Source organism: Salvelinus sp. IW2-2015, unplaced genomic scaffold, assembly GCF_002910315.2.
Source record: "Salvelinus sp. IW2-2015 unplaced genomic scaffold, ASM291031v2 Un_scaffold679, whole genome shotgun sequence".
Taxonomy (NCBI): Eukaryota; Metazoa; Chordata; class Actinopteri; order Salmoniformes; family Salmonidae; genus Salvelinus; species Salvelinus sp. IW2-2015.
In genome coordinates, this window is record NW_019942593.1 from 29,153 (window position 1) to 41,652 (window position 12,500).

The 12,500-nt window shown below is 42.4% G+C and overlaps 1 protein-coding gene across 1 annotated transcript in view; it reads left to right on the top strand.

The window, feature by feature from the left end:
* Nucleotides 1–12,500, top strand: part of LOC139023979 (zinc finger homeobox protein 4-like) — a gene marked incomplete at both ends in the record, with an annotated part of 64,141 nt that overhangs the window by 26,728 nt on the left and 24,913 nt on the right. Inside the window, one exon of the mRNA XM_070438290.1 lies at nucleotides 3,665–3,754. Coding sequence (XP_070294391.1) covers nucleotides 3,665–3,754 — 90 coding nt within the window. The remainder of the gene's footprint in view (nucleotides 1–3,664; nucleotides 3,755–12,500) is intronic.

Genomic DNA, 12,500 nt, shown 5'->3' on the forward strand with positions numbered 1-12,500 from the left:
CAGGGCATCACACTGATACTAAATAATGTGTGTGGTGTTGTGTGTGTGTTGTGTGTGTGTGGTGTGCTTTTGGTTGTGTGTTGTGTGTGGTGTGTGTTGTGTGTTGTGTGTGTGTGTGTGTGTGTGTGTTGTGTGTGTGTGGGTGCCTATCAAGAAACACATTTCTAAAACATTTCTAGCTAAAGAGAAAGAGATAAAAGAGAGGAGCGCAGGACAGAGATAAAGGAGATGAGAACAGGACAGAGATAAAGGAAAGGAGAGCAGGACAGAGATAAAAGAGAGGGAACAGGACAGAGATAAAGGAGATGAGAACAGGACAGAGATAAAAGGAGAGGAGAGCAGGACAGAGATAAAGAGAGGGGAACAGGACAAAGATAAAGGAGATGAGACAGGACAGAGATAAAAAGAGGAGAGCAGGACAGAGATAAAGGAGATGAGAACAGGACAGAGATAAAGGAGAGGAGAGCAGGACAGAGATAAAAGAGAGGGGAACAGGACAGAGATAAAGGAGATGAGAAACAGGACAGAGATAAAGGAGAGGAGAGCAGGACAGAGATAAAGAGAGGGAACAGGACAGAGATAAAGAAGATGAGAACAGGACAGAATAAAGGAGGGGTGATTAGAAGAGAGATAACGGAGAGGGAAGCAGGACAGAGATAAAGGAGAGGGGAACAGGACGGAGATAAAGGAGATGAAACAGGACAGAGATAAGGAGGGTGGATTCGAAGAGAATAACGGAGAGGAAGCAGGACAGAGATAAAGAGAGGGAAGAGAAGAGAGATAAAGGGGAGCAGGACAGAGATAAAGGAAGGAGAGCAGGACAGAGATAAAGGAGAGGAGAGCATGACAGAGATAAATGAGAGGGAACAGTACAGAGATAAAGGAGAGGGAACAGTACAGAGATAAAGTGAGGGCAACAGGACAGAGATAAGGAGAGTGAGCAGGACAGAGATAAAGGAGAGGTGATTAGAAGAGAGATAAAGAGAGAGGGAGCAGGACAGAGAATAAAGAGAGGGGAATAGAAGAGAAGATAAAGGAAGGAAGGACAGAGAATAAAGGAGAGGGGAACAAGTACAGAGATAAAGGAGAGGGGACAGGACAGAGATAAAGGAGAGGTGAAAGAAAAAAAGATAACAGGAGAGGGGAACAGGACAGAGATAAAGGAGAGATGGAGCAAGGCAGAGATAAAGGAGGTGAACAGGACAGAGATAAAGAGAGGGAACATGACATAGATAAAGGAGAGGGAAACAGGACAGAGATAAAGGAGAGGTGATTAGAAGAGAGATAAAAGGGAGCAGGTCAGAGATAAAGGAGAGGTGAAAGACAGAGATAAAGGATGAAGGACAGAAGAGAGGGGAAAATAAGAGAGAGTAAAGAGAGGGAGCAGCAGAGATAAAGAAGAGGGAAGAGAAGAGAGATAAAGATAGCAGACAGAGATAAAGGACAGGGAACAGTACAAGATAAAGGAGAGGGAGCAGGACAGAGATAAGAGAGTGAAAAGAAAAAAAGATAAAGGAGAGGGAGACAGAAGAGAAAGGAGAGTGGATCAGGGCAGAATAAAGGAGAGGGGAGCAGGCCAGAGATAAAGAGAGGGAACAGGACAGAGATAAAGGAGAGGGAACAGGACAGAGATAAAGAGAGGTGATTAGAAGAGAGATAAAGGAGAGGGGAGCAGGTCAGAGATAAAGAAGAGGGGAAGAGAAGAGAGATAAAAGGGAGCAGGTCAGAGATAAAGGAGAGGAGAGCAGGACAGAGATAAAGAAGAGGAGAACAGGACAGAGATAAAGGAGAGGAGAGCAGGATAGAGATAAATGAGAGGGACGGCCAGAGATAAAGGAGAGGGGAACAGGACAGAGATAAGTAGAGGGAATGGGACAGAGATAAAGGAGAGATAGAGCAGGCAGAAATAAAGAGATGAACAGACAGAGATAAGGAGAGGGAACATGACAGAGATAAAGGAGAGGGAACAGGACAGAGATAAAGAGGGGGAACGGACAGAGATAAAGGAGGGGAACAGGACAGAGATAAAGGAGAGTGAACAGGACAGAGATAAAGGAGAGGGGAACAGGACAGAGATAAAGGAGGGGGAACAGGAAAGAGATAAAGGAGAGGGACAGGACAGAGATAAAGGAAGTGGAAAGAAAATGGAGAAAAGAACAGCATCTATCATCTGGGTCTCATCAGACCCTTTTCCTCTCTCTCTCTTTGGGGGTTTGGTTATGTTGTATGTGTGTGTGGGTGTGTGTGTGTGTGTGTGGTGTGTGTGTGTGTGTGTGTGTGTGTGTGTGTGTGTGCTGTGTGTGTGTGTGTGTGTGTGTGTGTGCGTGTGTGCGTGTGTTGGAATGTGTTTCCAGATCGAGGACATTCCCAGACGATCTCAGCCTATACATCATCACAACGGTTGCCCTCCGACTGACCCTGCCAGCTAGAACACAGATCACTGTGTGTGTGTGTGTGTGTGTGGTGTGTGTTGTGTGTGTGTGTGTGTGTGGTGTGTGTGTGGTGTGTGTGTGTGTGTGTGTGTGTGTGTGGTGTTGTGTGTGTGTGTGTGGTGTGTGTGTGTTGTGTGCGCTGGTGTGTAAGTGAAAGAGAGTGTGTGTTTATTAGTGAAGAGTGAATGTGACATTGTGTGTGGAATGAGAGTGAGTGCATTATGCGTGTGTGTGTGTGTGTGTGTGTGTGTGTGTGGTGTGTGTGTGTGTGTGCGTGTCGTGGCATGGGTTGTGTGGTGCGGTTTGGAGTTGGTAGTGCCACACACACACACACACACACACACACACACACACACACACACACACACACACACACACACACACAGCCATCATTTCTCCTCTCAATCACTCACCAGCATCTGCCATGAAAATTTCATGCTGTATATAATTTCCACTTAATGTATTGCCGCTTAAAGCGGCGGCGCCTGGACGCGCTGTGTGTATGTGTGTGTGTACTGAATATGAAAGGGTTAATTATATAATGTTTCCGAGAGGGTTTTGGACCCCTTTTGCACACACACACACATGCACACACACACCACACAATGGCCAAAGTGATTGTATGCAAATGTGTACGTGACCCCTAAGGCACCTTTGGCTAGGTCTCTATGGTTATGATAATACATGCTTATTAAGGCAGAGAAAGATTGATGAGCACAGCGATTTACACACACACACACACACACACCATTTTCATTTTCTCTGACACCCGCATTCATTGGATTTCTTACAGAGGGGGCCCCTTTAAAAAAGATATGAATTTGAACACTTTTTGGATGTGTTTGTGTATGTATTTGTTTTTCAATGTGTGTGTGTATTCAGCTGTGTGTTACAGTTTGTGTCTGTGGGTATTAGTCCTGGTTATCTGGCCTCTCAGTCTGCTGTAAATTCATTACAGAAAGAGAAAGAGATGGAGGAATAAAAGCAAAAGTGATTGTGGGATGAAAGAAAGAGAAAGAGAAAGAGAACTAGGGTTTGGTTAGAATAGGATTAGCGCTAGCTAGCGTTAGCCATCCGGGCAGAGCTGAGCAGCCTAGTGAGCAACACACACGCAGGTTACCAAAAAGTATGTTTATGTGTTTGGTTTGAACTGAGGGTTACTTGGTGAGCTGTGTACAGAGTGAAGCAGTATGGGTAATGTATTATTTTCTCTGTGTTTACTTTTCTCTCAGAAGAGCCATGTGATGACGAAGCCCCCCTTCCTCCCCGCTCTTCCTCCAGGCCTGGCCTCAACGACAGAGAGCTGGCTGACAGAGAACACAGTAAGATCACATACACCAACCCATACCTTCTACCCATCTATGTGTGTGTAGCATGTGAAGGCTTCAGACTAGCCTTTCTAAACACTCCATCAGAGAGAGAGAATGAGAGAGAGCACAGTAGAATACCAGAAACAGCACAGCAGAATACCAGAAACAGCACAGCAGAATACCAGAAACAGCACAGTAGAATACCAGAAACAGCAGAGAAGAATACCAGAAACAGCACAGAAGAATACCAGAAACAGCACAGTAGAATACCAAAAACCACAGTTGAAGAAGATACCAGAAACCGCACAGAAACGATACCAGAAACAGTACAGTAGAATACCAGAAACAGCACAGTAGAATACCAGAAACAGCACAGTAGAGTACCAGAAACAGCACAGTAGAATACCAGAAACAGCACAGTAGAATACCAAAAACAGCACAGTAGAATACCAGAAACAGCACAGCAGAATACCAGAAACAGTACAGAAGAATACCAGAAACAGCACAGAAGAATACCAGAAAGCAACCAGTAACCAAAATGTCCAAACCCTCTTAGATAACTTTCTGGATACCACATTCCCTCACAGTAAARWAGGCGTCAATCTAGCAGTAAAAAACATCAACTATATATACAGGAAAAGAAGCACAACTGAAATTGATAAAAAACWAAAGAAAAAAGACCACAGATGCCAACTGGTTTGATGCAGATTTTAAAATTATAAGGAAAAAACTTAGAATACTATCCAACCAAAAGCACAGAGACCCAAATAATGGTGAATTACGCCTTTAATACTGTGAAAATTTAAAACTCTATAAACGTACATTCAGAACCAAAAAAGCACAGTACAACAGCAAGCAGCTGACACTAATTGAGGAGTCCATAAACACAAACAAATTCTGACAAAATTGGAGAAAACTAAAAAAAATCTAAACAAGAGGAATTAGCGATACAAAATTATGACATATGGACAACCCATTWTAAAACACTTTACAACACCATTCAAATTKACACAAACGCAGAACAATGCCAAATTCATGAGAAGTTGAATGGATTAGAACAAGCTATAAAGGACAATCAAAATCCATTGGACTCCCCAATTACTGACCAGGAGCTCTATAAGAAACTTCTGGCCCTCAAATTTTTATAAAAAAGCATGCGGACCTGAATGGCATCCTAAATGAGATGCTCAAACTCACTAGTGCAAAATTTAAATTGGCTATATTAAAACTGTTTAATTTGGTCCTGAGTGTAGGTTATTTCCCTGACATCTGGAATCAAGGACTCATAACCCCAATCTTTAAGAATGGAGACAAATTTGACCCTAACAATTACAGAGACATTTGTGTGAACGGTAACCTGGGGAAGGTTTTCTGTAGTATTATAAATGTAAGAGCTCTACATTTCCTTAATAAGCACAATGTCTTGAGTAAAAGCCAAATTGGATTTATATCAAAACATTGCACGACTGATCATATTTACATCCTACACACCCTAATAGATAAACATGTCAAACCAAAATAATACCAAAATATACGCTTGCTTTATAGTCTTCCAAAAAGCTTTTGATTCTATTTGGCATACAGGATGTGTTCTACAAAGTTATTGAAAGTGGTGTAGGAGGTAAAACATATGACATAATTAAATCAATGTATACTGGCAATAGGTGCAGCATTAAAATTGGCAAAAGAACAGAATTCTTTAACCAGGGGCGGGGCCTTCGCCAGGGTTGTAATCTGAGCCCTGCTCTCTTCAATATTTACATCAACAAATTGGCCACTATTCTAGAAAAATCCTCAGCCCCTGGTGTTAGTCTCCACAATTCAGAGATTAAATGCCTACTCTTCGCAGACGACCTATGCCTGCTGTTACCCACAGCACATGGCCTACAGCAGAGCTTGGACCTGCTAGAGCAGTACTGCCAGACCTGGGCCGGATCTCAGGGAATTAGACCAAAGTTCTCAATTGGTACAACATATATAGAGTACTGCACACACTACAATTACTTAGGTTTAAAAATAAGCTCAACTGGACACCATAATGATGCAGTGAATGAACTGAGAGAGAAAGCACGCAGGGCATTCTAAGCCATTAAAAAAACAAATTAAAATTGAAATACCTATTAAAATTTGGCTAAAACTAATTGAATGTGTCATTGAACCAATTGCACTTTATGGCAGTGAGGTGTGGGGTCCACTTGCAAAACAAGATTTCANTGTCATTGAACCAATTGCACTTTATGGCAGTGAGGTGTGGGGTCCACTTGCAAAACAAGATTTCATCAAATGGGACAAACACCCCATTGAAACCCCGCATGCAGAGTTCTGTAAGATTCTGTAAGATTCTCCTACATGTCCAGAGGAAAACAATGCATGCAGGGCAGAATTAGGCCAATATCCACTAATAATAAAAACTCAAAAAAGAGCAATTAAGTTTTTGGAAACATCTAAAATACAATGACCACCTCTCATATCATTACCAAGCCCTTCAATGCCAAGAGCTGAGCAAAGAAAAAAAGTCCCCTCAACCAGCAGGTCCTGGGGCTGAGTTCACAAATGTGTTCTACTAACACACTGAAGCCTCAGGACCAGAACATCTAATCAATCAGAATAAAATAAATTACAACACAGTCAAAACAAACTACATTACTTATTGGGAAACACAAGCACAAACACAAAGCAAAATGCAGTGCTATCTGCCCCCCTAAATTGACAGTACACCATGGTTAACTATGTGACCATGGTTACTGATCAAAACCTTAGAAAAACCTTGACAAATTACAGGCTCAATGAGCACAGCCTTGCCATTGAGAAGGGTAGACACAGGAAAACCTGGCTCCCTGTAGAGGACAGCAGAACCTGAGACAGAGCTGCATTTCCTGACTAAATGTAAAAAATCTAAAACAATTAGAGTGTGTAATTTCCCCAAATTTGAAACCCTTTTTAAAGGTTTAAAATACCTCTCTGATGAAGATAGGCTGCCCGTCCTGTTGGGGGAGGACGCAGAGAGCTGTGGGTTGGCAGCGCACTACATTGCTGCCTGCCATAAGATGAGGAACAGTGTCTGACAGACGAATCAACCTGCACATGTACTCTACTGTATAATTATTGTTGTTGTTCAATGTATGGTTATTTTGACACTTGGTTATTGTTGTTACTGTTGTCCCGTCGACAATTTTGATTCTTCTTATTTTAATATTGTAAATATCCAAAGTAAGCTTTGGCAATATGTATATTGTTACGTCATGCCAATAAAGCAAATTGAATTTAATTGAGAGAGAGAGAGAGAGAGAGAGAAAGATAATGAGAGAGAGAATGAGAGAGGAGAGAGAGAGAGAAAGATAATGAGAGAGAAAGAAAGAGAGAGAGACGGGGAGAGAGAGAGAGAGAAAGAAAGATAATGAGAGAGAAAAGATAATGAAGGAGAGAGAGAGAGAGAGAGAGAGGATGGAAGAGAAAGATAATGAGAGAGAAAGAAAGAGACTGAGAGAGAGAGAGAGAGAGAGAGAGAGAGAGAGCGAGCGAGCGAGCGAGAGGAGGAGTGAGAGTGGTGAGAGGAGGGAGAGAGAGAGCGAGGAGGGAGTGAGAGAGAGCGAGAGGAGGGAGTGAGAGTGAGTGAGAGGAGGGAGTGAGAGAGAGCGAGAGGAGGGAGTTAGAGATGAGGTGAGAGAAGGGAGTGAGAGAGAGTGAGAGGAGGGAGTGAGTGAGTGGAGGGAGTGAGCGTGAGTGAGAGGAGGGAGTGAGAGTAAGTGAGAGGAGTGAGAGAGTGAGAGTGAGTGAGAGAGAGTCAGAGGAGGGAGTGAGAGAGAGGGAGTGGGAGTGAGTGAGAGGATGGAGTGAGAGAGAGCGAGAGGAGGGAGAGAGAGAGAGAGGATAAATTAGAGAATATAACCATCCAGTGACCAGACCCCAGATTATTTTTTAATCAAATCAGTTGGCATGCTTGTAATTCATAAGCTCCTTGTATTAATCTTGCCTGTACTTGTGCCTCTCCGATGACATATTCATTTTTCATAAGCGCAGGATTAGACAGCACGCATGTATATGTTTTACTAATATCGCACCACATCCTTGTAACCCTTAAATTAGTTTTTCCCCCTCTCCCTCTCTTTTTTTATTTTGTTTTGTTCCATCCATCATTTGCCTGATAGACCCTGGCCAATGTATGTCCCCATCACAATGCTTTTTGCTGAATGGGAATTTAAAAGAGAGAAAAATGACACACACAAAAGACATAATCTGCATCCGTTTGTAATGTAAGGATGATGGTGCATGATCAGAGAGGAGAGGCCTTGTGTTCTACTGGCTGTAACATCCCCTGGAGCTAGCTAGCATCTGGTCTGGCCGTCCCCTGGCTTGGCTTGGCTACATCGAATTTATCCAAATATCCACTCACATCACATGGCCTGTTTATGGATGAGATGGAAATCCATGCCCGAGATGAATATTACATGGCCTCACTCTCTACCTTATTCTCCCTCCCTCCTGCATGCTATACCTAGCTCCATAATGTTGGGTTCAGTGGAGCAGAAGGAGTGCTGAGAGAGACAGCGAGGGCTATTCGTTAGCTAGTCAACTATCTCTCAGCTCACACACACACACACCGAGCTAGTCATCTATCGCTCAGCTCTATGTCAGTGGCAGGGACCAAAGTCAATGCAGTTGTAAATGAGAGTCGCAGTTGTCACAGTTGTAGTCGCAGTTGTAAATGAGAACTTGTTCTCAACTGGCCTACCTGGTTAAATGAAGGTGAAAAAATACAAATCAAAATGAATTTACACTCCCGTATTACCAGCAGTATCATTACCAGCAGCATGGTCTGATTTGGTCTGGCCTGGTTTGGCCTGGTCTGGTTTGGTCTGGCCTGGTTTGGCCTGGTCTGGTTTGGTCTGGCCTGGTTTCGTCTGGTCTAGTCTGGCCTGGCCTGTTCTGGTTTGACCTGGTCTAGTCTGGCCTGGCCTGGTTTTGTCTGGCCAGGTCTGGTTTTGCCTGGTCTGCTCTGGCCTGCTCTGGTTTGGTCTGGTTTGGCCTGTTCTGGCCTGGTCTGGTTGCTTGTTGTTGTGCTCTGCTCTTATTTTGCTCTTTTCCAGCTTAAAAAGTGAGTGTGTCCATCTCCGTGCCCAATCTGCGATGAGGATAATTGTAAAACACACAGCAGTAAACTCCGGGGAGGCAGCTTAAACACAAACCACATATCCAAGACCGAGATCTCTTAAACAAAGAGTCACAGAGAGAGAGAGAGAGAGAGAGATGGAGAGAAAGAGGGAGAGGTGGAGAGAGAGAGATGGAGAAAAAGAGAGGTGGAGAGAGAGAGAGAGAGATGGAGAGGGAGAGATGAGAGCTTTTCCCTTGCTTCATTGACATTGTCTTTTTTTAATCCAGTGTCATTTTAGATGAATTCTAATCCATGTTTCATTTTCCATGCAAATGTCCCTATGTGGATTAATTCCAGATTGCTTTGTGCAGTGTAGAGATGGAGCATGTCAGTGGTATGGCTTAGGGGCCTCTCTTTATAAATATCTTACTAAACAAAGACCCTGCATGAAAATCAGCCTGTCAGCTAAGGAAATTACTGACTCTACCTGCTTCAAATTAGCAAGGAAATTAGTCATTGTTTGTTTGGCCCAATGTTGTTCTATTCATTTCTCATAAAATTTGAATTCTACAGATGAGTGAAACGAAACGGGAAAAGTATGCAAACGAGATCAAATCTGGAATATTTTAGATGAACAAATTCCTATTTGCAAAACATGTTTGTTTGCACGGATGTGTCCCATAAATTTAGCCAGATTTGAAATTAGGGTTGGTCAATCTCTGCCGTTCCTAGATGTTAGATTAAAATATATTAAACATATTAGCATATTTAATTATAAGCCTACAGCTATTAGTTTTATTTTGATTTTAATCATTGCGTGGGTGAATGTCTTGATCAATTTGTCAAATGTGACATCCGCTCCCTTCATATTCATCTCTCATTAAAAACAAGACGAGGATGAGAAAATAAAAAAAGGCAACAAATAAAAATAGATTGCCTAAAAAATTGCATTAATTAAAATATACTTAATTTGGTCATTAGTTCCCCTCGAAAACATCTAGGTGCCTCTGTCCGTGTGACTTAGTGTGCTGCTGTTTGCCTGGCTGTGCTGCTCTGTCCGTGTGACTTAGTGTGCTGCTGTTTGCCTGGCTGTGCTGCTCTGTCGTGTGACTTAGTGTGCTGCTGTTTGCCTGGCTGTGCTGCTCTGTCCGTGTGACTTAGTGTGCTGTGCTGCTTGTTCGCCTGGCTTGTGTGCTTGTCCGTGTGACTTAGTGTGGGCTGCTGTTTGCCTGGATGTGCTGCTCTGTTCCGTGTGACAGGTGTGCTGCTGTTTGCTGGCTGTGCTGCTCTGTCCGTGTGGACTTAGTGTGCTGCTGTTTGCCTGGCTGTGCTGCTCTGTCCGTGTGACTTAGTGTGCTGGCTGTTTGACTTGGCTGTTGTCTGCTCTGTTCCGTGTGAATTGTGTGCTGCTGTTTGCCTGGCTGTGCTGCTCTGTCGTGTGACTTAGTGTGGCTGCTGTTTGCCCTGGCTGTGCTGGCTCTGTCCGTGTGACTTAGTGTGCTGCTGTTGGCCGTGGCTGTTGCTGTATGTCGTGGTGATTAGTGTGGCTTGCTGTTGCTGTTTGCCTGGCTGTGCTGCTCTGTCCGTGGGAGTGTGGCATTCTAATGTTATCAGGTGACTCTGAGGTCAGGATAATACATAACCTTAGACCACTAGGCCTCTAAATCAACCTCTCTCTTTCCCTTTTCTCCCTCCTCTCTTTCTCTTTCTCTCTCTTCCCCACCCATCGCTCTCTCTCTCTCTCCCTCAATTCCTCTCCCCCCTCTCTCTCTCCCCCTTCTCTATCTCTCCCTCCATTTTGCTCTCTCTACCTTCTCTCTCTCTCCCTCTCTCCCACCCTCCCTCTTTCTCTCTGTCGATTGTCAGAGTAAATTTACTGCCCTGTAACCTAAGCCCCTCTGCCAAATCTCAGGACTGCTAAATTGAATAGTAAATCCAACCAGCCTCTGACCAGCAGAGCCCTCTTAACAAAATCTTAGAAATATATATTATTTTACTGACTTGTACCCAATATTGTATTGCTCTATTTTTATTTTAATAGATTGTTTATGTTTAAAGATTAGATAGTAATTATGTATTTCTAAAGAAAAATGTGATAACACGTAATAACACATGAACCTCCGGTTTTTGTGAAAATGAAGTTTGCTGCGTTAGATTTACCGTAAAGGGCGCATGCAGAAATAGGTATGTGAGAAAACCATTAGGAGCGATTCTATTGTCGGCATTGCTTTTGAGGAACAATTTAGGACAGAATTAGCCTGGTGTTCAAGAGAGAACTGGATTGGACACACTGGTGTATGTGTTTGAGTGTGTATCTGTGTACGTCATGCACACATTTGTGTGTGCGTATATATGTGTGTATACTTGTGACTGTGTATACACTTGGCGTCCTAACTACCATTGACAGTAGTAAATAAAGATGGGTGGGGAAGCATGGTTGTTTTCTCTCCTGCAATGCAAACGGTCTGAACGTCATAAATCACTTTTTGATTTATCTAATCAGCCAAGGTCCTGCTGTAGCCAGCCATTTGTCATTGTAGGAGGAACCTTGTCAGGCCTGTTCTAGCCCTCCCCTCATCGCCCCACTGCCTCTCCGACGCGCTGCACAGCATCAGGACACGCAGGGAGAGAGAGAAAATAGGAGCGTCATTAAGTGTGAGGCTCAGAACAGAGAGAGGAGAGATGGGGGGAGAGGTAAAGGGAGAAGAGAGGAGGGAAATAGAAGAGGAGGGAGGTTGATTTAGAGGCCTAGTGGCATAAGGTTACGCATTAGCCTGACCTTCAGGGTCACCTGATAAACATTAGAAAGCCACACTTTGAACTATACAGTCCCAGAGACAGCAGCACAGCAGCAGCAAACGGCAGCACACTAAGTTACACAGACAGAGGCACCTCGATGTTTATAAGGGGAACAATGGGCAAATTAAATATATTTTAAATTATTAACAAATTATTATATCGGTTGTCTTTTTTCTTTTTCTCATCATCTTCCTGTTTTTAATAAGCGATAAATATGACGCAGAAGATGTCACATTTGACAAATTGATCAAGACATTCACCACGCAATGATTCAAATTAAAATAAACCTCATAGCTGTTGTCTTATAAGTACTGTAAATATGCTAATATGTTTAATATATTTTTAAATCTAACATCTAGGAATGACAGAAATTGGCCAACCCTCATTTCAAATCTCACAACATTTCTGGGACATGTACATGCAAACAACAATATTTCACAAAATAGAGATTTGTTTCATCTAAAATATTTAACAAATAGAGATTTGTTCATTTAAAAATATTTAACAAATAGAGATTTGTTCATCTAAAATATTTAACAAATAGAGATTTGTTCATCTAAAATATTTAACAAATAGAGATTTGTTCATTTAAAATATTTAACAAATAGAGATTTGTTCATTTAAAATATTTAACAAATAGAGATTTGTTCATCTAAAATATTTAACAAATAGAGATTTGTTCATCTAAAATATTTAAACAAATAGAGATTTGTTCATCTAAAATATTCTCACATTGTATCTCGTTTGCTTTTTCCATTTAGTTTCTCTCATCTGAATAATTCAAATGCTACGAGAAGATAATTCAACAACATTCAGCCAGAAGAACAATGACTCATTTCTCCGCTAATTTGAAGCAGGTAGAGTCCT